The sequence below is a fragment of the Curcuma longa genome, unplaced genomic scaffold (genome assembly GCF_044706935.1).
Source record: "Curcuma longa cultivar G26 ecotype Majalengka, Jawa Barat unplaced genomic scaffold, ITB_CL_G26_1.1 utg8573_np1212_1322966_RagTag, whole genome shotgun sequence".
Taxonomy (NCBI): domain Eukaryota; kingdom Viridiplantae; phylum Streptophyta; class Magnoliopsida; order Zingiberales; family Zingiberaceae; genus Curcuma; species Curcuma longa.
The window spans coordinates 1,073,445-1,099,334 of NW_027435604.1; the positions used below are offsets into that span (position 1 = coordinate 1,073,445).

Consider the following 25,890-nt stretch of genomic DNA (forward strand, 5'->3'; position numbering starts at 1 on the left):
CAACAGCAATAATTTATGATGTATATTGCACAAGTTTTATACAAATCCCTAAAATAAAAGATAAACTATCATTTAGTATACTTAGGGCTCTAAATGAATCAAGTTTTTATGGTATTTAAACTTATTTGATAAAATAATCAAGTTAATCTAAGTCAAATTTGAAATGAATCAAGTCATTGAAATAATTATTCAAGTTTGATTTTTTTTTACGAATTTAAGATTTTGACTTGAACTTGATTCAAGTTTCGTTTAAATGTTATTGAGTTATCAGTTTAAACTTATTTGATTATTTAAAAATTTTATAATTTTAAATTTATTTGATTAGTGTTCATTTTTAAAATTACTTTATTTATTTATAATATTGATGAAAATTTTATTGATGAATATGATTTATAAATTTTATTCGTGAATATTATTCATAATCTTTATTTATGAATATTAATAAAGCATATATATGTTTAAATTTATTCATTTAATTTAATAAATTATTTAAATCTTTTTATTTAATTAATTTTATAGGTATTGAATGAATATAATAAGTTTAAATATTAAATTTGTGTAATATTAAGTTTGTTCATTGTGCAAGAGACTATTTCTCTCGAAAGAAACTAGGACTCTTACCTTTGGTAATTAAAGTTCCAAAATTAATTGTGTCAAAAAATATATATATTGTATTATATTTTATTCAAAATATAGTTAAATGTTAAAATAGAGCTAATTATTAGACAAGTTAATTAATATCATTACTAAACTAAATATTAAATTTAAGCATCAACAATATTTTAACATTAAATTTTGTTCTAAAATGAATTTCTTATTATTTTTTTCTAGATTATTAAGCTCAGTCATATTTTAAGTTTGTTCAAAAAAGGCCAAGACGATTCACATTATTATATACACTCGTCGATTTCACAATTTCTATATTGAAATTCAATTTCACTAGAAGTTTTATATCAAGTTTAATTTATATTAATATATTGATCCGGTCTTAAATCGGATGGATTAACAATTAAAGATGCTCTTAATTAGGAGGTCCATCTCGATCGTGCCAAGTGACGCGTCATATATATTTTTTTGTGCTTGAAGATTGTCCCGCATTATATTAAATATAAAATTATTTTTTTAAGTTAGCAAAACGTCATGGAATATTATAAAACCACAAAAAACAAACAAAAAACAAAAACAAAAAGGTATACGGAATCAATTTAATTTGCCAAAGTCAATATTAAGCATGCCAGATGATCAAAGCCTTTTATTTGCCAATTTTATAGAAATTCATATTTTTATTTAATTAAGATTTTTTAATATTATGTTATTTTTATCTAGTATTTTATTGCTCTATTAAAAATATGACTCGTGATTATACTTTTTAATTTTTGTTTATGACGTTGATTATGCTTTTACTTTATGATCCGGATGGAATGAGGCGGGCAAACACGTAGGATAAAGGGGTCCCTCAGTGGACACATGGCAAGGACAGAGCGGCCAATAAGAAGAACTCGATCCCCCAAGAGGAGAAGAAAGTAGGTTATGCTCGGGTCTCAGGCAAAGGAGTCACTTCCCCAGTATCATGGCAGAAAAATCCCGCTAACGGCCCCAACCTGCTAGCACGGCCCACCTAGCCTCGAGGTCGGCACCTACCTTTGCCCTCGAGGTCGGCACCTACCTCAGTGCCTCATATGAGCCCCCCACAGCTAGGGTTAACGCCCTACTCCACAAATCGACCTCAGTGTCAGGTCACAGTTTTGACTCACTACGATCCTCGAAGCCCAGACCCTTTACAACGAGCGGCAGACTACCCCACCAATAGATCACAGACATAACCTAAGTTCGTAACCGAGTTCGGCACACCTAGCTGAACTCCTCATAGATTGGTCGCATAATCCAACCTCACTATCGAACCATACATCCTATCCATCATAACCCTTCAAGCTCAACAACCCATAGAACACCCGGGCCTACCTGCCAGCCAGGGAAGAAGGGCCACTATACCCGTTAAAGTCCGTCAAACATCAAGGCTCTAAGCCGATCTCATGATTTGGTTGCCGCATCATAAGCCGACCTCATGACCAGATCGTCGCATCAGAGGCCGATCTCATGACTTGGTTGCCACAACATAAGCCGACCTCATGACCAGATCGTTGCATCGCAAGCCGACCTCACAGCTTGGTCGTCGCAGCGTAGGCCGACCCTATAACCTGGTTGCAGCATCTTGTGCCTACCTCGGAGAAAGAACTCCATACGGATCTCACCCATCACGAAGTACAGAAAGAGATCGGAAGGGACTCGGCCCATCTCATCTACACGGTTGAGAATACTTCTCATCAGCGCATCTCAACCATACATATCGGTCACTTTCGACGCGGAAATGATACTAACGGATCGATGTCATGGCTTCTTCACAAAACCTATCCAAAGGAGGTGACTTCGAGACCAAATCTCACTACTTGGTCCAGTACAATCACAACCCTTCAAACGAGATAAGATACACAGAGGAGCCGTTTGATCTACAGAATCTGTCACGCACCAGATCCTGAGATCCAGCCATCTCCTCCAATCACAGACAGCCGGATCTGAAGGTATCGCTCCCCCTCGCCCTATATAAACCTCTCAGGTATGACATTTCGGCCATCTGGAATCCTCCACAGACACTTGCATTTTCTCTCGGTCTGACTTGAACGTCGGAGTGGCCACGTCGGGATCCCCGGCGCCCAGCTAATCCGTGCATTCAGTGCCCCCTTTTCAGGTCCTTTCTCCTCTGTCGTGGAAACATCGGGTGACGCGGCCTCCCCCTGTCCGGTGATTCAGCTGTCGTCGGTAAGGAGCCGGAACACTTTAAATATAAGATAGATTCGCAATAATGATAATATTTTCTTGATAAAATCAAAAACTCCATCTCACCGATCTTAATTATACAAAATGATATAATTATCTTTGAGTATATTATTTAATATTATTATCTTCTATCATAAATATTAAATCTCTAATTAGTCGATCATTTATAATAATTATGATTTTATAATTATTATAATAATTATAATAGTTACAATTTTATAATTATTATAATATGAATGTCATTGAACATGATGAATTTGAGTTGTAGTAGCTATAGTTTCATAACCACTACAATATAAATGTTAAATGAATATGTTAAATCTACATGATAATAATTATAAAATTATAATTATTACATTATAAATATTTTTGAATATTACTTTTAATATATTATTTATCTCTATAGACATAATTTAGTTATACTCACATGGTAAATTTATAATAATAAAATAAAATTTTAATTTCCACTAATATATATTCTCTAGAAATTAATTCCCCCGTCTAAAAAGGCACTTAGTTCTATGATTTATCTCTCTTCCATAACATCTTAGAATGAACTTTAACTTACTTAGGAGAGCGTTTGAAATGAGTATTATCATATTTTGCAATAATTATTTGATCAATTTTAATTTTTCTAATAGCGATTTTCATTGTTTTAATTGGTCGATTTCAAATTTAAATCTTGAATTATTGAGACAGATTTTAACCTATTTAATACTATTTATATTATAATAAATATAATTTTATAATTACTGTAATAGTATAATTTTATAGGAGGTTGATGGGATGGAACGTTCAGTTCATTAAAAATTATAAAAAAAAAATGCTTTCGATGCTTCCAATATAAAAAGGTATCCTTTTCATTGTTGTCCATTTAGTTTTCTTAATTATAGTGATTTATATTATATATATCATTACTTTATATATTAAAATTGTCACCTTTGCTTTTTTCTAATTCGAATACCTAACCATTAATTAACATCTGGGGCCCACTTCTAACTAATGCGCGGATGGGATTATTTTGGCTCCATTCCGATCGCCCAATTGAAAGGGAGGTACGAGTTGGTGGATGAAAGTACGTGAATTGCCAAGGCAAGAGACCGGAACTGAAGTGGCAGCAGGAAATCCGTGAATTGGGTCTTCTTGATTCCACGGGCAGAATTCAACGGCGGCGATTGGTTTTGCGACCCACTGCTTTCTCCGCCCCCTATAAAAGCCGATGCCCGATGGGATCCGATTCACTTGTGCTGGGTTGCTCCCGACGAAGAGATTAGCGAGAGAGATGGCGACGATCGCAAGCGTCAAGGCTCGTCAGATCTTCGACAGCCGAGGCAATCCCACTGTTGAGGTGACCCTTTTTTGAGATCATGCACATCTTTTGAGTTGATCTGATGATTTTGCTTTCTTTGACCTTGATCTATTCTGGATTGGTCGCCCTATGTTTTTTTTTTATAGAAGATTTGATGTTGTTGGAGATTTAATTCGTAGCTTGATCTGTTCTGCACATCAGGTTGATGTTTGCCTATCTGACGGAACTTTTGCTAGAGCTGCTGTCCCTAGCGGCGCCTCGACAGGTACTGTGCCTTCGCACCTTAATTATTGTCCATGTCTTAAAAGTTGAGCTTGAATCGTTTGCTCCTTGGACGATCCGTAATTTGGTGTAGGTTGCTCCATTGCATGGATTTTACTGACTTTTCATTTTTTACTTTAACAAGGGTTGTCTTTGCTCTGAGATCTAAAGCTGCTTGTTGTGGCATTAGGCATCAACGATCTAGAATAGTTGCTGGTTCTCTTGTTGCCCCTAAGGCACGAATTTCTTTCTTTTTTCTGTTTTGAATTGGATTTCCATCGTATAATAGATATAGAAGGTAAAGTTGACCCTGAAACTAAGAAGTTCAAAATCTCAAAGGGACTGCTTGATTGTTCTGCCGTTTCTCCAAAGTGTATGCTGTTACGTAGGCATTTGGTTTCCATGATTGCAGTTGATCACTGATGTTGCCTTAAACGCACATATGGTTGGCCACTTCTTTATACCGTGGTTGTTCAGTTAAGACTTCTGCTATAAAAATTCACGTTCGATGAAGTTAGCCCCAAGGACTTTAGACGAGCAAGTATCTTAATCAGTTGCATCCTTTTCTGGCATTCCTTCTGGGGTTTTAGCTTTTTACTGGCCAAAATGTAGTATATTATGCAAATTGATTCAAACTACAACTTATTTATTTTCATGTACGTGTGATCAGAGTTCATTTCTTTATCATTTACTAACTCTGCGCTCCTCTACTGGTGGTTTAGGTGTATATGAAGCTCTAGAACTAAGAGATGGAGGATCGGATTATCTTGGCAAGGGTGTTCTCAAGGTTGAGTACCTATCATATCAATTATAGGGTTATAGCCTTTTCCAGAATCCAGATATGCTTTTCACATATTGTATGATTTTTTTGTTCGAGTAAGTTTGTAGACTAGATATACGATAGATAGAACAAGTAAGCCCTACTCATTTGGTTTTTTTTTATAGATTTTGGGGGAAAACATGAATTGATTGTATATATTGGTTGTTTATGCTCTAGGCTGTTGCAAATGTAAATGCTATCATTGGACCTGCTCTGATCGGGAAGGTGAGTGCTAAACAATGTTACTTTTTGTATCATGAAGGATAATGAAAGTTATCCTCCCTGAGAATGTGTAGTTACTGTGATGCTTCTGGTACCAACAATTCACAAAATTCATTCTGCTATTTCTTTTCCAGGATCCGATTGAGCAGGTTGAAATTGATAACTTCATGGTCCAAAAGCTTGATGGAACCTCCAACGAGTGGGGCTGGTGCAAACAAAAGGTATTATTTGTTGGTATTATCCTAGTATTGTGAAACTTAACTATGGTATATCAAACGACAGTGTTAGGCTTCAAATCATTGCTGGTCCTCTGACTTAACATAATTACAGCTGGGAGCAAATGCTATTCTGGCTGTTTCTCTTGCTGTGTGCAAAGCCGGAGCTAGCGTGAAGAAGATACCTCTCTACCAGGTTTGTTGATTTTCCATTAGTTTTTTTTACTTCTTAGCAAACTGGTCCATGTTTCTGAAGATGTGATCTCCAATGTTTTGATCAGCACATTGCTAATCTTGCTGGAAATAAAACTTTGGTCTTGCCTGTACCTGCATTTAATGTTATCAATGGTGGATCACATGCTGGTAACAAGCTCGCTATGCAGGTAATTCTTCACAAGAATCTTCATTAGGGTAGATAAAAATCCACTTTTAATTATTCATTTTGACTTTAATCAGGAATTTATGATCCTTCCTGTGGGAGCATCCTCATTTAAAGAAGCCATGAAAATGGGTGTAGAAGTATATCACAATTTGAAGGTACATAAGTGTGAATTTGCTAGATTTTATATTCGTTTCTTGCATAATGTACCATGTGTAACTGTATTGCAGGCTGTGATCAAGAAGAAATATGGACAGGATGCGACAAATGTTGGGGACGAAGGTGGTTTTGCTCCAAACATTCAGGTGGTTTAGTTTTTATGTGGACACTAGCATTTATTTGCAAGATTTTATACAAAACAGTCCCAAAATATCCATGAATATTATGAATCAAACTAAATATCCCTATCTAGAATTTTTCTGTCAATTAACTTTGAATTTGAAAAAATGACCAAATTGTTAGGAAATCAATTTCTATTCAAAAACAAGAAATTTTGCATGTTTATATCTTCCAAATAAAAAAAATCATATTTCCTACCATGAAAAGTAAAGTATTATATGATCTTCTTTATAAGTATTTAAAACTTTCATCTATGCCACTATCTATTTTATTTGTCCCATAAATATCAGAATGCTCTTTATCAACTTGAGACATAGCAATATCATCTATAACATTGTAACTTGCATACATGTGGCCGTTGTTAATATCTGTTGGTGTCTTGCCCTTCCTGGCTCGGTAGGATTGGTGTTCTATAACATTAACAACCTTTTATCTTCTGAGCACATTATTTCTTATATGTAGGATGAGAACCACCATGAGGAGGGCCTTCCATTGAAATTTTGTTTTGTCAATAAGGATCGTGTTTCCTGTTATCTAGAGATTATTGCCTTTCTGATATTGTTCCATTCTTGCTTTGTTAGGTGAATTTCCAACCACTCTCTAAATTCTAAAACAAATTCCCCTATCAAATTAATTCTAGGATCCATTATTTTCCTATGTTCTGTTAACTCCTAAAAGCTTCCTAGGGATATAAAGTAGTTGATGCACTTGGATGCAGTTGCATAAAGCATCTGTCAGTTGAGTTGTACAGTATATTTAGTTGGTATTCTGAATCTGTCGTCTATACAACAGTAACAAGCAATATTCTCTTAATATATCTGTCACACTTATTTCTATTGGACCATTGTGTTCATTTGGCCTCATAATCCAAGTAATCCTTGACCATCGCTATGGAACTTATTTATCTAACTAACGGAACTTGACCAACTTAAAGTTACTGACCTATAATTTTTTTCTCCTGAATCATATAGGAAAACAAAGAGGGACTTGAACTTTTGAAGACAGCTATAGAGAAAGCTGGATACACTGGGAAGGTACCTCAAATTTCTTTATTTCCATGTAGCTTGTTCTCAACTAAGATGCTGTGGTTGCTTAAGGGACTAAAACTTTGTTTTTCCTGGGCTCTGTTAGGTTGTTATTGGGATGGATGTTGCAGCTTCTGAGTTTTACAACGACAAAGACAAGACTTATGACCTTAACTTCAAAGTGGAGGTAATTTTAGTTTTTCTTCTGAGATATCTCAGGGCGATAATCATTGTGTTTCAGTAAACTTCACAAAGCTTGTTTTCTTCTCTGTAGAACAATGATGGATCACAGAAGATCTCAGGCGACAGTTTGAAAGATGTCTACAAGTCTTTTGCATCTGAGTATCCCATCGTATCCATTGAAGATCCATTTGATCAGGACGATTGGATCCATTATAGCAAGATGACTGAAGAGATTGGGCAGCAGGTTCAGATTGTCGGGGATGATCTTCTTGTCACCAATCCCACGGTAACTGTCGATTAGTCTTGCAAATTAGAACTCTCATATGAAGATTAAAATCCTTACTATTTGATAAACTATTTCAGAGGGTTGCAAAGGCCATAAGCGAGAAGTCATGCAATGCCCTTCTACTGAAGGTAACATCACATCGCCCTCTATTTACAAACACTGGGTTTTCTAAATTTCACAGTTTGTTTATAATAAACCAATCTCTGATTGTTGTCAGGTTAATCAAATTGGATCAGTCACTGAGAGTATCGAAGCTGTCAAAATGTCCAAGCGTGCTGGCTGGGGCGTAATGGCAAGTCATCGAAGGTATGGCTTGTAACACCTACTGATGCATTTTCTTTCTCTATGCATATGATCAAACTCTATTTGACAAATCCTCCTCTTCTAATTTTAGTGGTGAAACTGAGGACACCTTCATCGCCGATCTCTCTGTGGGTTTGGCAACCGTAAGTCTTTATCACCTTCTATAACTCAGCCATAGATAAAAACAGCCTTATGAAGCTGTTACTGTCTCCAGGGCCAAATCAAAACCGGAGCTCCATGCCGATCAGAGCGGCTTGCCAAGTACAACCAGGCAAGCGATTTTTGATATAGTATCCAATTTCATTCATTTAGTGGTAGTTTACACTTTCAACCCATACATAGCACTTCGACACGAAGTAGTTTGACATACACACTGTCTTGCTGAACGCAGCTTCTTAGGATCGAAGAAGAGCTCGGCGACGCAGCCGTTTATGCCGGGTTAAAGTTCCGAGCACCGGTGGAGCCTTACTAGGCGATGCTAGATCAGCCTTCCCTCTGTCGTTTCTTTTAACTATGTGAGTTTATGATTTTCCCAAGTTTTGTGGTGCCCTGCTCTTAACACAGTGGGCAGAATAAGTGGTAATTTTCTTAATTGAACCTGAAAGATGGCCAATGGCGGCATTTTCGTAAAGTACGAAATTGAAGTTTCTTATCTCTTTTTCGCCTATGCGAAAAAAGGGGGAAAATGTTGTTTAGAAATAACACGAGAAAAGATTACAGAACGCTTCTGGGAACTATTCTGATGCCTAGTTATTGTCAGTGGTGAGAGTAGCTAGAGATGAATAAATTAACGTAGTGTAAATAGAAGAATTTACGGATCCATAAAACAAAATGAACCTCATAGGTTAGAGTTACCGCACGAATCAGGTTGGCAAAGAGTCACATTCGATACTCCTAAAAGAAGGATATGATCTTCATGGTATCATCCTAAAAGAGTTTCAGATCGATTAGCAATACATAAAGCATTGAGTGTACATAAAGTCGAAAAAAGGTTCTAACTGCTAGCAAATAATTCCTTTCGTTATTTTTTCATGATACATAAAGCATCTTCGTGGCCAAATCGAATTTTAAATGAGTAGTTGAAATAAAAGTTCAAGTTTAACTTATTCATAAACTTTGTTGGTAGATTCATAAATAATTTATATTCTCTATTCAATATTAATGAGATGAATATATATATATTCAAATTTATTCATTTAATTTAATAAATTATTTGAATTTATTTATTTAATTAATTTTTTATATACTTAATGAATATAAATAAATATTAAATTTATTCATAAATATTTAATTTATTTACCATCTTCTTGAACCAAAAAAAAAAAAAAAAGACATGTTTGTAATCAGGTGAGCAATTCCTCGATGCCGCCAACAGTGAGAATGTGAGGTGTGAAGTCTGCACCAGCAGAGCAGGCTACCATTTCACCTTGCAATGTGCTTATTTAACAAAGTAAAAATAATAATAATAAATGGAAAAAAACATACGACTATATATTGATAAAAAAAACTAATGATGAAGAAGAAAATAACAGAAAACAATGGCATGGTTCTTCCAGTTGTAATGACCAATTTCAAGATTCAAGACAAAGCTGAGTAAAAGCTAATTAAAATTCATGTTGAGTTAGTCATGTTGGACAATACTATGTACTTGAGCCATTGAAATGACTAATAGCAGGGAAGAACATTACATGTTAATCCAACGGCCAGTAATTCTAAAGTTTAGAGTTTAGAATCCACAAATTGGTCAAATGACACCAAAAAATCCATTAATCATTCTTAGCCTTTTAACGTAGCCACTAAAAAAACAGCATCCAGTGAACTAGAGTTTCTTTCTAAAATATTTCAGGCATCTTAAGATGAATACAGGAATCATTATAAACTATGATACAATATTTTTGTTATGGAGATAGACAAGTGTCAAACTTATCAAATTGCCAATGAACAGATCTAACAATGCATAACAAATACCCATGAATCAACTGAAAATATAATGAATCAACATTAATCTAAACCACATTAACATTTGAAAGGGATGAACGTCGTTAATAAAAACATCATCATCATGAATTCAGGTATCACACACTGGCAAAACTCACAAGCTCAACCAAAACTTGCAGCGCTGCAAACATGGAAATGGATCTATTACCGTGAAAAAAAAAATCTAAGCTACATGAAATAGATATGATACTGACAAGGTGCAAGGAAAGGTGAACTTGACTTACATGGACTCATGCGATAGATAACTTAGGTGAAAGAAAAAAACAATAAGAATTATACCTAATCCCCCTGCTACTTCCTCCCCAATCACAATAGCTCACTATCAGCTTCTGAAGTTGCCAAACACCTTGCAGTGCCATCTTGCTAAAGTTTGATCAGAAAAAGGGGGCATTTAATTTAATCAGAAGTATTTCATACAGGTAACAATAAGATTAGAAAAGAAAAAAAAAATCATCAAGGCATTCCATACCTAGATATTTAGATTGTCACCGATACAATATCCCAGATGCTTGCCGGAGAAAGATTGGTTGCTCAACGGAAGATGAAACTCCGGATGGTCTAGCGGGAGTGTCGCCGGTCTGTGGATGGAGAGTTGGCAGCACTGAGTGGATGCTGGAAAAAACATGACTAACCTGTTCCTATCTCTAGCAACAACCACACCCAAGTTTTTACCCCTTTTATCCCCTGGTTGTTTGACAAGATCTTCGAGTCTCTGTGCTGGAAAAAACATATCGAGCATGCCATTGACATGATTGAGTAGACTTGATCGTGGATCAGTGGCTCCAATGCAGACTCACCAAGGGATCTGTCTGTTCAGTTTCCATGCTGATCTAACTACACATGTACAAAGCAGCCTCTGCTTAATATGATCATTTCCCCAATAATCCAACCATAAAACTGTACAAGTAACAGGGGGCATACGATACTAGGAATAGTCTCGAGTTACAAAAATAGAAGCTTTGTTGTTGAATTGAACATTCACATACATAAATTACAAACCAAGAAATACATAGCTTACAGAGGCGACATGGTGTTCAAGAAAATTATCACCAAAATAGATCTATCGCGTTAAACAATTATACTGAAACTTCCTCAAATGAATGTGATTGATGCATGTGACCCCTGAGAAAAATCTTGTTTCACTAATGATCAAAAGGATACATCTATATTGTACCTTGATCTTATATTGTGTTATAATTTCTATCTTGATTTCAGCTACAAGACAAGTTTTTGGCTTCAGTATCGCTAATGAAAGCTCTAAGGTGTCCATAATTCAAGCATGGCAGTAAGTCAGCTAAAGCTTCAATCAGGAGTAATGTCTTGGTAAAAGTAGATTTTTTTTGTCAGATCATAACACATCAAGGCAATGGAGACAGTACTGATTCAGAAGTCTCTCAACGAGACTGTTGGGTTCTGGAACCAGCGCCGATGTAAGGCCATTCCAGAAGTGAAATGTCAAGGACTCGTTCATCATCCTTTTGAACAGATTATCTTGTTCAGCCTTTTCAAATTCATCTATTGGCTCTGCAAAGTACCTGCATAAACCCCAACATATATAAAGTGATTTGACGTAGCAAGAGAAGATTCGTGATGTTTTTAAGTCGAATATTTTTTCCAGTTCTGGTTCCAAACTAGAAATGGGAGGCTTGCATGACAACCATCATAATATTGCCTTTTTTTCATCAAAGAAAGGCTCATGAAGAAGAAAAACTAAATAGTTCAGATGGACGAATTGATAGAGATCTCAATACCAGTTTGGATAATTTATATCATCATCATACTATGCCAGTATATTGATCTATATGGCCTGGTGACCTTGATTAAAATACAGTTAAAGATATAAAAATCAAACCAAATTTCTTGTTTTGATACAAATACTTGATCGGAATGATTAATAAAGTACAATTAGGGAGGTGCCATTGTGGTGTATCAAGTCAGAGATTAACACTGGATAAAGTATTCTATTAATGTGGATGGCAAATTGATATGGCTCGAATGGTAATTAAACAGAAAATCATAAAAAAATATTGTGTTTTTCTTGGGTTGAACAAGTAAAGTAATCCACTTGATTTGCAAAATTAAGGACTTTCCAACACTAACCATGCTAATGATTATGATTACTACCCTGTTTTAGCTTGATTATGATAGATATTTTTACCAAGACAAATTACTAAGTAGATCATCATCAACAATTTGGAACTGACAACAAATAAGGATTGATGACAGTAAGAAAGAAGCACCTTGTAATATCTGATGAACTGATAGGATGAATTGCAAATTGAGGTTTTACATTTATCTCAGGCTGTAATGGCGACTTGTTACTTCTGTCCGATATCCTGTTTATCACCCTTGTCATGAGATCTGCCCCATTCCACCGTAAAAGGGCATCGTCATATGTTGAATAAAATTCGTTTAAGCACTCCAGCATCAAAGAACTGCAGAAGATACATTACAGCCTTTGAGAGAACTAATACTGATTGATCATTTTGCAGAATTTGATGAGCAATGAGTAATCCAAAACCTCTTTTGTAAAAAAAAACAGACATTTTGTTTATTGGGGAAAAATAGAAGTTATATCTAGTCAAAAAAGAAAGGACCAGAGTATTTTGTGATTACTGATCTTCTGCTGACCTGTTAAGTCTATATGCATAAATACCATTGCCAAACAAAGCAACAGCATCACATCATACATACAAAGCACAGAAAGGGAGCAAATCCATGAACAAAGGAATAATGTTGACCATGAAATATCTGGGCCTGGTCTACAAACAAGGCAATAACTGTCATTGCTAAAATTCTTTGTTTATCCTCAGTCTAACATACAAGATTGGGTGGCAATATCAAACTTCTGTATCATCGTAGAAACCGCCCTTACTTGTAATTAGCTCCACTGATAGCAATATATGCTTCCATTAGGTGCTATGCTTTTACAGTAGATAGAGCATTAATTTTTTGATACAAGCTTGTTCTAAGATAAAATTGATTTTCCACAAATCTTTACAGGTACTCAACAGGTTAAACTAACAGAGTGCTGTAATCTGGTATATTCTTATAGGCGTTTAGAAAATTGAAGAAAATCACATGACCATGTTAAATTAGTGTTTATTTTCCTTTCTGATGCCAACTAAAGATTTCCTCATAACAGTCATGTGCCACATTCTTAGTCCAGAATATGAATTTGGACAAATTAAAATCTAAGCATGAGCCATATAGACCAGGTAGGTGTAAACTTGCAACAAATCACACGAAATAATGAAGATCAGTACAAATAGATCATCCAAGATGACTAATCAATATGATTTAGTATTAAGCAATGATAACTTTTAGTAATAACTTGAGTACCTATTCTTTTCAAATGCCATGACTGCACCATTGAAGACTGATTTTCCGGATAAATTATCCTCAATTGAAATAAAATTCTTCACTGAATCAATCGGGTTTAAAACTATGATATCTGAATCAAGGTATATGCCACCATACCTAGATTAGCATAGAATAAGTACATGTTAAACAAAAAAGAGGGTAAACAAAACTTTGCTATGTACTGTAATACAATATAGAACAATTCCGTGAAAGAGTTTACCTTCTAAGGACTACATAAACTGAAATTTAGAAAGGAGGAAAGAGATTCAGCACTCAGTACATGTGTACTAAAGGACTGTTTGCTGTGAATGTGGGAGTTGTATATGCACTGCAGGAAAGCAAATAAGTGGGATGTATATGCAGTTGAGTCTACAAATGAGTTCAAATTAATTAATCAGGTCCAATCTAGACAATTAAAAAATGGTTTAATATAGGTAACCTATTTCCATGTTTAATGAGGAAAAGAGTGATGTGTGTAATAAGGAATTTAATACAAGTATGATGATCATATTTTGATTAGATAAATCCTAAGCTACAGAAGCTTGTGAATCTGTTTATAAACAATGTACAACCCGCAGTTGTAGCAGTCGAACATTTTATTTATAAACACTAAGAACTATTTATTTATATGCATTTTGTTATGTGTTATGTGGTAGATATAAGATTTCCTTCCTGGTTAATTTGATATTCAAAATCCACTCCTTCATAGAATTAGTATTTGTAAATATTTTTAAAAATAGTATAGGGTATGAAATTGTAACTATTCAACACTTGTATAAACATTAAGCAAAATATTGTTTGTATGTAGTAATATGGATCGATAAAAAATAATTCAATGATCGAGATTACATACAGACAAATAGTCACAAATGACCACGTTCAGCAAAATCTATCAAATTGACCTGACAAGATAGTGATAATCTTTTGAAGAGAAGATGAAGAAATTTGAGGTTGATTTCAGTATTATATCGTACTAAAACCTTGATAGATTTAACTATATGCCCAAATAATGCAAGCATCAGATAGCCCATGGCAATATCAACACTGATGTATGGAAACGGAATGGGGCTTATACAAGGACAATAGTGTTAAAAACAAATGTAACTAGACAATGCAAGTATAATTAATAGCAGTTTCCAAGGAATCACATTTGATAATAGTGATTGGTTGAATATTGCCTACATACTATTTCAGGTAATTTTTAATGTCCAGAGAATATAATACTAACTGAAAATAGGTTGAAGGAAAATGGCTTAGCAAATGCTACTTTAACATGGCAAGAAATAGCTACTCCAATATCCTAGGTCTCTGCATAGAGCAACAGTCTCTTGTGGAAGAGATAAACCCAGAGAGAATGAAGAATTTTTATAGTTGCAAAGGCACAACTAATAACAACATAATTAATAGAATAAACCACTCACTTATAGAGAGCAGCAAGACGGATTAGCTCACTATAGTGAACAGGATAATGCTTTGTCTTTCTCCACTGATACCACACAGATGAAAAGATACGAGTAGGAGTGTCTTTTAGAAGTTCATCAAGATTGGGCATGGCCACTGCAATTCTATACCTGCAACCAAAACCATCAAGTTACAGGGGGTTTCTTTAAGCAACAACCATTAAATGTTTCAAATTGTGTCAACCATGAAATATTCATAAATATCAGAAAGTATAACAAGTAAAATGCTGAACTTTGATATTATCAGAAACATGGAGAGAGATGATTACAGAGCACAAATTCAATTAAATCAAAAAACAGGAAAAAAAGGGGAACCTTTGTTATCATTTAGACCAGATGATTTTGTAGCCATGAGAAAAAGTGAGATTCAATTACATACAAAATTCAGTAAGCAAAATCTGGTCCCAGTCGTAGGTACTTTTTGAATATTAATAGGCAACATCAGTAAAGTCTCACTAGCAACATTAAACTAGCCCAATAAACACTTCGCTGGCTACTAACTCGGAACTAAGCAGCAACTTTAGTTGTATATATAGTTTGCATGATGCATGAGTAGTGTAACTGCTTTATTTGTTATAAACACAAGGAGTCATTAGTTTCAGTTTGGTATAGAATGTGATACGAATGGAGCTGTTGAATAAAAATGTGACTCTTGCCACATCGAAACTGAAGAAAGGAACAAAGGTTTGTCAAAGTGAAGTAGCAAACAGACAATTTCCGAACAGCTAGCTAGGGAAAAATAAATCCACTTTAAAAATTTTAAAGCAAACAAACAGATAGAATTAATTAAGTCAGCTTTTGGTTATTGGAGATGAGTACCCTTCCATTACTAGGTCCTCAAAGAAGTCAAGCTCCACTGTCTCTGAGAACAAAACCACACAAGCATCAAAATGATGATGCAAAAGACTCTCCAGGCCCCGTCGATGCCGGATGCCATAAGTCCATGGTGGACTGTTCCACACCATGAAAACTCTCATCTTGCATTGACCACTATAAAGAAACTGATCCATGAAGTCAGAGAATCTCAGGTGAGCATCTAAGCCAGGAAAGTAAGCCCATCGCTGACCATCAGCATGCACTCGACCCTCCTTCAGCATAGTTACCATTTTTCGTCCTTCCAAAGCTCCAACTTCCCTCTTCTTGTCCTCTGCTTCCATAGCTTGTCTTACCTCAGTTCTTTTAGCCTCAGCACCACCACCACCACCTAAACGGAAAGGAGCATTCTCCAACTCCTTCAAGAGCACTCTCTGCACCAGTCGATCCCCTTTAGTAAGTATAGTCAGCCCGGGGCCGTCTGGATCCTGAAGCAAAGGATGGCTTTTGGGATTCAACAGATCAAGGTTCGGTCGGAGCATCCGATCCCGCCGAAGGTAGTCACCCTTCCCCTCCAGCCACTGCGACCACCCCTTCCGCAGCGGCGAGTCGCCGGAACCGACTTTGAGCAGAAGAGCATCCTCCACTTTCCTGATCGAGTCTAACTTCAGCCGGATGTCCTCGTCAACGGGCTGATCATCCGATCCGAACGCGATTTTGCCCCCGTAAGTATGCTCTTTGGGAAACGAGAGGAAAGGATGGGATGCTCCATCGCGATCGGGCCTTCCGAACTGCATCCTGGCGACGCCAAGGGCGTGGTCCCAGAAAAGCCCAGAGCTAGGATCCTGCTGGGGTATTGAATCACCCACCTCTTCCTCGACGACGTCGAGCTCGTCGATCCGATCGTCATCGGTGGCGGTATTCTCGTCGATGTCATCTAAGTTGGCGTCTTCGAACAGGGCCGATGGGTCTCGTTCGGAGGTGGTTTGGCCAGTAGGGACCCCGAGGCGGAGGGAGAAGCCTGAGGATGAAGAGGGGGATGAAGAGAGACGGGAGTGGAGGACGGAGAGGGAGAGGAAGAGGAGGAGGAGAGCGGCGGCGGCGGCGCAGAGCTGGGGCCCGTAGCCAGGTCGCCGCCGCGCTTGGCGGAGCATTGCAGACGAGTACAAGCCGAAGCCGGAGGTCCGGTCCAAAGAGCCTAGGCCGGATAGCTGCTTATTATAAACAAACACAGGGACAAAAATGAGAAAAACCATTTTTTTCTAAATTTCTTTTTATCAAATAGCGTCGTCCATTTCTAAAAATCAGCTCAGAATAATCCTTAAAAACTCCTCAAAATAAATCAGTTTATAATAAGATTTTTCATCATTGTTCCAGTTAAGAAATATAAAAAAATAATATTTAATTTCGAAGACAAAATGATTTATAGAAAATCTTGCATTTTAAGCTGGGCCATAAAATACACGTGTTAATCACTCATGATCGACATGTGTTAGTTGATCATTTACAATGACAGCGTGCCATAATTTTACAAGCAAGTGAATTGACGACAAATATGTTCTTCTCCGTTTAAATTATGAACTTAACCGGAGGCATCGTCGGCAAATAATGCACTTAATTTGAAGTGGCAGCGTGTAGTTTGTACCCCAATGCGATGCTTCGACGATGAACTCCTTTGGTGGTTCTCTTCTTTCTAGTTCACCTCATATGATGCCTGAACAAGAAAACAAGTCTCTTCGAGTTATCGTTAAATATAGAAGAATACACCCGAAAGAAGAAAGAATTGGAACAAAGTTTAACCATGAAGAGAGACTAAGCTTGGCTAATGTTCAAACTAATATTAGTGATGACAATTATGACTTTAGTTGGTGGGAGAACCATGAAGAAGCAACTAACCTTAATGTCTCCTTTGTTCCACGACGGACTTTACAACGAATGGTTGGGAGGCCAAGGCGCTGATGAGCCTCGTAGCGGTGGCATCCAGAAAAACCTGCAAAAAAATGTTCTCTTTGATTAAGGCTCAATTCATAGGAAGGTTGGTGAACTGCACTTTTGTGGGGATGAGCACCTACCATAGTAAACTCCTTCCACTTCTAGCACATCAATCTGTAAAATATACTTGTATTATCAGGCATTTAGCATATCTGGCAATCGAATCAAGAGAACTCATTTTGAGAAAACCAAGATATTAGGTGATCTATATTGAGCAAGAACCATCATTTAGACCTTAGACTTGCTATCATTTCGAGAGTTCTCTAATCAAAATCCTACCAGAATAGATCATCCAATTATTCTACCAAGAAGTGATTAAAACTGAATGCTAGCCATCACGTATAATCTAATCCTAGTTCATCATTTTAGTTTGCTTAATCTAATCAAGCCATACTTTTAATTTAGTCTCACCAAGTGCACCTTGATAATCCATCTTACTGATCTGAAAATTATGTTTTAGTAACTTACAACTGGAAATGATATACTCCCTATACAGGAACATGTAAAAACTCCAGAGATACCAAGTATCTGCATGCCTTTTCAGATATATAAAACTCAAAGGATTTTTTGGTAAATAACCCTCTAGATTATGGAAAAGGTAGTGCATGTTGACCTAATAGATTCCACTAATCTAACTTATTGATCTACGTTTCCTTCACCTACTATTTTTTTTCCAAGAAAGGAGACCTTGAGATAAAAAATTCATCATTATAATAAGTCGTGTTTGTCACAATTATTTGAGATCATCTATATGCATTTTATCTTTTCATTTAGTATGATTATATCACTTATAATATTCAAATTAATTAAATTATTTTTTTATTATATTCACTAATGATTTATGCCTAGTATAATAAAATCAGTTCTCCTAACTATAGAGGCAATTAGTGGTCTTGAAATATGTTCATACCATCTCAACTTATTTTGTCTAATATAATCTTCCATTTGAGGTGCTCTTGGATATTAGTGTTTTCAATCTATTCTCTCATTTAATCCTATATTGACATACCACACATCCATCTTAGCATTTTCAACTATAAAAAAACTACATAAAGTATAACTTTCTATCTCTCTCTCTCTCTTTTTAACATATATTTTGCTTCCAAAGTGCCAACCACTTTGATCCATAAATATAACAGGTCTTACCACACATTTTGATCATCCATTCTTTATCCTATGAATAATATTTACATTAATATCTGCTTTGTCTTGAATAATAAATGAGATATTGAGATATATAACCAAAGTGGATATCAAGTTATCTGATAGAGAAGGAACTAAGTGCTGCTTCGACAGGCAAGTTATGTAGAAACAGAAGGCCAAAAGTAGAGGCTTAGCCGCGTAGATCAAAACCACCTTTATGCTTACCACTAAACCTAGAAAAAAAAAGTCTATCAGGGCAGGTTCTAAGTTGTTTCTTTTCTCTCTTGGGGAAAAAATATTAGTTTGAGGTATACACTTCAAATTCTTTATCAATTTCACGTTAGCTAGAACATAAATGTATAAATGTCTGATAGAGAGAGAGACAAAGAGAGATATCAAGGCTAAAAGGAAGTAATTCAAAATATTCAATTATCCTGCCAGCCTAACTTTCTTATTTCATTTGATCGTACCATTGGCGTTTTAAAATAACATAGTTGTTATTTGAAGGATAAATTACTCAGTAGCAACTACTGGCTAGAAATGCATATTTACACATTATATGGACTGGAAACATTTTCCTTCCACTACATATTGCTTTTTAAACCCACCAAAGTTGATCCAAAGCCCGGTTAAAAAGGGTGACAGTTACCAACCAACGTGGACTTTTAGATAATGTTCAATGAATGAATTCATCAAACTATTATATTAATGTTAGGATGTTCCCCATAAGAAATGCATTAACTCTATGAGAACTCGGGTGTAGTGTTAAATATGCAATAATTCTCACATCATAGATTGGGTAAGAACAAATATTATAGAAAAATTTAATTGTCTAAAATTTGGAATATGAAATCTATGAACACTCACCGATAAAGCAATGGAGGTAGTAGATATGATGATTAAGAGAATAATTAATATTTTATATGTATATGAGACAAAAAAGGGGATGGCGCAACGGTAAGGTTGCTGTCATGTAACGGGAGAAACAGCCTCTTGCCAAAGGCAAGGTGATAGACCCCGCAAGGCGGGAGCTTCGTGCACCGGGCTGCCCTTTTTTATGAGACAAAATAAGAGAGAAAGCATAAGATGATAGAGAATTCAGATTTTAAATTATCGTACACAGGAATGAGTAAAACAAGAAATGTAGTAGGTATTATTATCGATAATTCGCTAAATTATGAAGTAGTAAGAGTAGTTAGAAAGGGGGATATGATTATAACTCTCAAGATAGTGTTAGTAAAAGAAATTATTAATGTAATTAGCATATATACACTTCAAGTAAAGTTAGATGAATACACCAAATCTATATTTTAGGCCAACCAAGATGAAGTAATATAAAATATTTTGTCAACCAAAATGATTTTAATAGGAGGAAATCCAAATAGATATGTAGGAGTAAAAAATGAAGAATATAATAGGGTGCATGGGGGTTATGGGTTTGGAAAAAAATGAAGGAGGAAAAACTATATTGGATTTTGTAATAGCATATAACCTTATACTAGCTAATACGTTTTTTAAAAAAGAGAAGAATACTTGATCACGTTTAAAAGTAGAAATAATAAATCACAAATGACTTTCTTATGATTAGGAAGAAGAATAAAAAGATTTGTTAAGATTGCAATGTTATCTCTAGAGAAAACTATCCAGCATAGGTTAGTAGTATTGGATATACACTTCAAACATAGTATCAATAGAAGAAAAATATACACGACACCTAAAATTAAATAGTGAAAATTAAAGGATAAAAAACAAAATATATTTAAGAAGAAAATAGAAGTACAAATATTAGGAGAAATATACGACGACACGAATACTACATGAGATAAGATATATCAAAGTTAAAAATAATAGCCAAGAGTGTACTCAGTGAGTCAAAGGGATGCGCACCACCAAGATTAAAGAATCTTAGTAGTGAAATGAGAAAGTACAAGAGAAAATGAAGTAAAAAACAAATATAAAGTATTGTCTATAAGGTATTATATACTTGTAAACATACAAAGATGGATAAGATAAGAAATGAAAATATTAAAAAGAAAGTCGAGATTGCACTTATTGAGAAAAAACTTTGGAAGACACGTTTAAGATGGTACAGACATATACTTAGACGATCAATAAATGTTTCAATTAGACGATGTGAAACTATAATAAATGTATACATCAAATGAAGAAGAAAATGATGATCAAAAAAGACTTGATTAGAAATAATAAAATAAAATTTATTTAAATATAAATGATGATATAATAGGGGATATAGCCTAATGATTTAAAAGGATCCATATAGGCAACCCTACTTGTTGTTGTTGTACACGTTGCTTTCTCCTATCACTCTTTAAACTATATCTAGACAAATATATCCTCTTCAAATGTTCAGGAAGGTGCCATGAAAAATCTAACTGCTGACTAATGGGGGACATATCTACTTTCAAGTTTAGAATCAAGACATGCACTTGATCTTACTAATTGAAACAAATGAATCTACTCTTAGTTTATGTTCTTCACGATTAGAACAATGTATGATGAGAAACACAAATATAAATATAACTTAATTACAACTATACAGTCTATGCTAGTGGTATTCCCTGACCACGGATTGTGCACAATCTATTATAATGATTATAAATCATTAAAACACGAGTATGAGTAATATAACATGTACAAATGATTCTACTTGATCAAGAACTAGTAACTCCAATGTGAAAAACCCTAACAAACACTATGCCATTCTCTTGAAATCCTAAGAGAATACGAAAGAACACTTCCCAAAATCTTCTATGATCAGCAAATAATCGCAATCAAGCAGCTGTTAGCCCTAACGAGTGTGTAGGAGTGGATCAACACCCCAGTACAATAACTAACATTCAGCAATCCATTCAATGAACCGCATAAATTCTGAAGAATTAGAAATATATTATGTATATATCCTTACAGGTTCCTGGAGACCAATTAATCTGATACTCTCCATGAGTTCCTTCACCTTTGTGGGGTCGTTCGCCCGCGTCCGCATCAACGGCCGCCTAATCTTGTCGAGGGGTATCTCCATGATCGCCGGCCCTCCCGATTTCGGCTTCGAGAACGGAACCCCTGCACCAGTTCCTAATCCCATCGCGACAATCGGAAAAAGGAAAGAAACGAAAAAACGAAACCAAAATCAAGCATGAGTTGATGATGAGTAGAGAAGGAACCATTAGAGGAAGCTCTAATCGGGCGCAGGCAAAAGCTGCGGGGGCCTGCGTGCGAAATCGACAGGGCGAAGGTCGCCATTGCTGCGAAAGATCGGATCAAGACGAGGGCTCGTTTGCTTCCGTTATATAGGATTAAAAAACCAGCCCCAGTAAGCGGTTCGATCGACTCGGGTTCTCGAATGGGGACGGTTCAGACGAATTCATTTCTGGCGCGCCAGTTAGCGCACGAACGTTATACGCGCGATTACGTGGAGGAGATGGCGTGGGGCCCAAAGTGGACCCGATAGATTCCCCGCAGGTGAGAAATGGGGGCAAATTATTTGGTGAGTGGAGAAGGTGAGAAACGGGGGCAACATATTAAAGGAACCGCGCAATCTTTACGCTTTGCTTTTGTTTTTAAATATATTTTAAAAATAAATAAAAAACATTTATAAAATATTTTTTTTCAAAACTTAGAAGGATTAAATTTAATTACATAAAATTGTGTGATACAATGCATGATTTAGGCTTGTTCTTGGATGCTCCACGAGGCCGTTCATGGAGTCGTCGTGGAGGTGTTCATGATCATCTGCTTGGACTCTTCTTCTTCCATGGTGTCGCACATGCTCCTCCCTCTCGTCTCCGGCAGGCACGCCGTGAACAGCCCGCAGCAGCCTACCACCGTGCCGAACACGCCGAACGACAGGAAGCTCCTCTTCCTCCCCTCCGCCACCAGCATCGGCGCGAACACGCCGCCCAGCACGATCGCCTGCCTCACCACCGTGACCGCTGAGTTCCTCACACACGTCGGGAACAGCTCGATGCAGTAGATGAGCAGGAGGTCGAAGGCCGTGCAGGCGGAGAAGAAGGAAACCACCTCGGCCGCCATCCGCCACGGCTCCGCCGTCACCGCCACGCACAGGAGGCTGAACGCCCCGCTTGCGGTGGTGAACGCCACCGTGGAGATCCGCCGGTTCACCCTGTCAACGAGGAAGAGGGTGGTCAGCGACGAGGGCACCTCGGCCAGCGCGTTAAGCGTCACGCTGAGGTAGAGATCGGAGCCGAGGTTGCCCACGTTGAGTGGCATCCCGTAGTAGACCAGCCCGAGGCCAAAGCCGACGGTCATGGCGCTGAGTAGCCGGCGAAGTGCCCATCTTTTAACCCACAGCACTTTCATGGCGGAGAAGACGTTGTCGATGTTGCCAGCGTCCTCTGCGACGATCAATTTCGAGAAGCTGGAGGTGATGGCGTTGCGATTGTTCGCCGTCATGCTCTTAAGCGTTTGAATGGCCTCGTCGCGGCGGCCGCGCACCAGAAGCCATCGCGGCGATTCTTTTATCCAGAAATATATCAGAACAGAGTAGAAAAAACAGGGGACGGAGGTCCAGAGATAGAGCCTTCTCCACGACGCCCCGCGGTTGAGGTAAGCCATGGCCGGCAAAGAGAGGAAGCCGAGAGTAAAGCAGAAGAAGCCGGCGGTGCTGACCTTCTCCCGCCACCGCTTCCCAACCATCTCCGTCGAGAGCACCAGCGCCGAGGTGCCGATGGTGGCGCGCGCGCATCCGCAGAGGAACCTCATCGCCGCGTAGGCCCAGAGATTGGGCGACACCACCGTGAGAGCGGCGGAGAGGGACATGGTGAAGCAGGAGAAAAAGAGCATGTTCTTCCGGCCGAGAACAGAGTCCGCCAGCGTCGAGAGGAGGAGGCCGCCGAGTAGGCAGCCGGCGAAGTAGGCGGATGCGGGGAGGCCGACGAGGGCGGAGCCCGCGCACTGGAGGCTCCACTCCGACACCACCGAAGCGTGGGCGGGGGAGTCCCAGACCCAGGAGCCTGGAGGAAGGCCACAAGGGGTGGAGGCAGAGCAGGCGGCGTCGGAGTCGCCAGCTGAAGTGCAGTGCCACGCGGGGTCGGCGTCGGTGAAGACGTTGATGAAGGTCTGCTGGGCGTCGAAGGCCCACGCGAAGGAGACGAAGATGGCTTGGAGGAGTTGGCAGCCACCGAGATAGCTCTCGAGAGTCTCATCTACGGATGCCATCGACGGCCTCTTGCCGTCGAGTTCATTTTGGTTCTCGGAGGAGTGGTAGCGAGGAAGAAGAGGAGCTTCGTCGGCCATTGGAGAGCAGCAGTGAGAAGTGCGACGAGCTCTGGATAGATAGAGGTTTGCAGAAATTTCATTCCACCCCTTGTAGTTTTCTTAACAAAAGTAACTATATGAAACAAAATGAAATATTTCTTCAAATTTATAGAGGTAAAGTGAAAAACATAACAACTACGAGGTAAATCAAATAAATGAAATGAAACAAAGGAAAAGAAAATGATGTAAAAATTACTTTTAAAAAATGGAACAAAGGTAAAGAAAATTTATGTAAAAATTAGATCCTAATGAAAAAATCTCTTGTAATGAAAAAGAGTAATCTATCACAATATATATAAAATAATTGATTTGCACATTCTATATAAAATAAAATATCACAATATTTTATTTTTAATTAATATTATATTATAATAAATATAAATAATTATTATTATAATATAAATATTTTATTTTTTTATTTTCATCCATATTGATCAATATTATATCATAACACTTATAATTTATTATTACTAATAAAATAAATGAAATGGAATAAACTAGAGAGAGAAAGAAAATGATGTAAAAATTACTTTTAAAAGAAGGGAGATTAAATAGGAACAAACTAGATAAAAAAACACAATAAATCAAACGAAAGAGCACAATATTTTATTTTATACATTGAGGAAAAACAAACACTATATCTTTGTAATTGTAATTGTAAACGCTATAAAACATAATCATTAAAAAACAAAAAAAGACAAGACAAAATATTAATTTGATGATAAAAAAAATCTTTTTTTGACGATTCAAATAAAAAAGATCTATTTTTTTTATATAAATTTATGTTAAATTATCCACCTTATATGCAAGTGATACATTGGGCGTCATCAACTAGTGCATTAGGAGTCTCTTTCTCGCTTTGAGCAAATGGATTTGCACTCCACTTACAATATAACACATCCAAAAAACTTATCAATAATTAATTTGATCCAATAATAAAAATCATATCAAGTTATTTAATCCAACAGATAAAATTTAGATTAAAATATATGAACTAATGCACCATGGATAGAGAAACAAATATGACACACATTTAATTCTTGCTAATGTTAAAATAAACGATCGGAAAGCATGAAGGAGGACAGTGTCACTCATTATGGAGAAGAGAAAGTAAAGAGGTGGGTAGGCAATTAATTACGTGGAGTTAGTGATCAAACAATTAAGAAAATTTTTGACAGAAGAATGTGGTGATAATCACTCAAGGACAAGTTAAATGCAGTAGCATACATAACCATCTTTCGAAAACGACAGTTCACTTGTTGCCAATATATCTTTGAATGTTAAAATGGCTGTAAGGCAATTAAATCAGAAAATTTTCCACATGACAATGAGTCTGCGATTGACATTGCTCGATGAAGAGATAACAGACAGGATCGACAAAGATATCGAATCAAAGGCAAGCAATAGCAATGCGGAAACGACGAAGAAGAAGATAAGCATGGTTGACAAACAACGATACCTTCAAAACTTGGTTCTCTTCCTCGTGAATAGATTATAGACACAGCATCATCAACCTGTCAAAGATCTCCATATGCCAGCCATACAGTCAGACTTGACGACAAGCTTGTAAATTTAAATGCAGACTGCAGATCTTTAGTAAACTACTAAATTCCAAGCTACATGTGAATTAAACTACTAAACTCCAAGCT

The 25,890-nt window shown here is 36.9% G+C and overlaps 4 protein-coding genes across 5 annotated transcripts; 1 reads left to right on the top strand and 3 right to left on the bottom strand.

Moving 5' to 3' along the window:
- Nucleotides 1–4,087: 4,087 nt before the first annotated feature.
- On the top strand, nucleotides 4,088–8,899 carry LOC141820861 (enolase). The gene is made up of 17 exons (XM_074708219.1): nucleotides 4,088–4,183; nucleotides 4,346–4,409; nucleotides 5,128–5,192; nucleotides 5,403–5,450; nucleotides 5,582–5,668; nucleotides 5,778–5,858; nucleotides 5,944–6,045; nucleotides 6,119–6,199; nucleotides 6,272–6,346; nucleotides 7,352–7,414; nucleotides 7,512–7,592; nucleotides 7,680–7,874; nucleotides 7,952–8,002; nucleotides 8,092–8,180; nucleotides 8,269–8,320; nucleotides 8,392–8,448; nucleotides 8,569–8,899. The coding sequence occupies exons 1-17, from the start codon at nucleotides 4,118–4,120 to the stop codon at nucleotides 8,647–8,649; spliced, it is 1,338 nt and encodes a 445-aa protein (XP_074564320.1). The 5' UTR covers nucleotides 4,088–4,117; the 3' UTR covers nucleotides 8,650–8,899.
- A 2,218-nt stretch (nucleotides 8,900–11,117) lies between these two features.
- Nucleotides 11,118–16,986, bottom strand: LOC141820967 (uncharacterized protein At4g19900). The gene is made up of 5 exons (XM_074708334.1): nucleotides 15,818–16,986; nucleotides 14,960–15,109; nucleotides 13,518–13,655; nucleotides 12,416–12,610; nucleotides 11,118–11,710 (listed from the first exon to the last, which is right to left on the bottom strand). Exons 1-5 carry the CDS (start codon nucleotides 16,963–16,965, stop codon nucleotides 11,524–11,526), a joined length of 1,818 nt encoding a protein of 605 aa, XP_074564435.1. The 5' UTR covers nucleotides 16,966–16,986; the 3' UTR covers nucleotides 11,118–11,523.
- Nucleotides 16,987–17,239: 253 nt separating this feature from the next.
- On the bottom strand, nucleotides 17,240–22,217 carry LOC141820956 (sulfiredoxin, chloroplastic/mitochondrial). 2 transcript variants are annotated; one of them, XM_074708324.1, is made up of 5 exons: nucleotides 22,129–22,217; nucleotides 21,873–22,027; nucleotides 17,884–17,917; nucleotides 17,708–17,801; nucleotides 17,240–17,525 (listed from the first exon to the last, which is right to left on the bottom strand). In XM_074708324.1, exons 1-5 carry the CDS (start codon nucleotides 22,205–22,207, stop codon nucleotides 17,510–17,512), a joined length of 378 nt encoding a protein of 125 aa, XP_074564425.1. In that variant the 5' UTR covers nucleotides 22,208–22,217; the 3' UTR covers nucleotides 17,240–17,509. The 2 variants fall into 2 exon arrangements, with proteins under 2 accessions (XP_074564425.1, XP_074564424.1); XM_074708323.1 differs by having other exon boundaries at nucleotides 21,873–22,039.
- Nucleotides 22,218–22,555: 338 nt separating this feature from the next.
- On the bottom strand, nucleotides 22,556–24,294 carry LOC141820975 (organic cation/carnitine transporter 3-like). Its single transcript, XM_074708343.1, has one exon. It carries the CDS (start codon nucleotides 24,218–24,220, stop codon nucleotides 22,664–22,666), a length of 1,557 nt encoding a protein of 518 aa, XP_074564444.1. The 5' UTR covers nucleotides 24,221–24,294; the 3' UTR covers nucleotides 22,556–22,663.
- Between the last annotated feature and the right edge of the window lie 1,596 nt (nucleotides 24,295–25,890).

What these genes read in the sequence shown, in the direction of transcription:
- LOC141820861 (XM_074708219.1), top strand. Translation starts at nt 4,118, where the DNA reads ATGGCGACGATCGCAAGCGTCAAGGCTCGTCAGATCTTCGACAGCCGA. An exon ending in GAGGCAATCCCACTGTTGAG is followed by an intron (nt 4,184 to 4,345) that starts GTGACCCTTTTT and finishes TCTGCACATCAG; the next exon opens with GTTGATGTTTGCCTATCTGA. An exon ending in GGGGCTGGTGCAAACAAAAG is followed by an intron (nt 5,669 to 5,777) that starts GTATTATTTGTT and finishes ACATAATTACAG; the next exon opens with CTGGGAGCAAATGCTATTCT.
- LOC141820975 (XM_074708343.1), bottom strand. Translation starts at nt 24,220, where the DNA reads ATGGCCGACGAAGCTCCTCTTCTTCCTCGCTACCACTCCTCCGAGAAC.
- LOC141820967 (XM_074708334.1), bottom strand. Translation starts at nt 16,965, where the DNA reads ATGCTCCGCCAAGCGCGGCGGCGACCTGGCTACGGGCCCCAGCTCTGC. An exon ending in CGTCTTGCTGCTCTCTATAA is followed by an intron (nt 13,656 to 14,959) that starts GTGAGTGGTTTA and finishes ATGCTAATCTAG; the next exon opens with GTATGGTGGCATATACCTTG. An exon ending in AGTTCATCAGATATTACAAG is followed by an intron (nt 11,711 to 12,415) that starts GTGCTTCTTTCT and finishes GGGTTTATGCAG; the next exon opens with GTACTTTGCAGAGCCAATAG.
- LOC141820956 (XM_074708323.1), bottom strand. Translation starts at nt 22,207, where the DNA reads ATGGCGACCTTCGCCCTGTCGATTTCGCACGCAGGCCCCCGCAGCTTT. An exon ending in GATTAGAGCTTCCTCTAATG is followed by an intron (nt 22,040 to 22,128) that starts GTTCCTTCTCTA and finishes CGATGGGATTAG; the next exon opens with GAACTGGTGCAGGGGTTCCG. An exon ending in TAATTGGTCTCCAGGAACCT is followed by an intron (nt 17,918 to 21,872) that starts GTAAGGATATAT and finishes TATATTTTACAG; the next exon opens with ATTGATGTGCTAGAAGTGGA.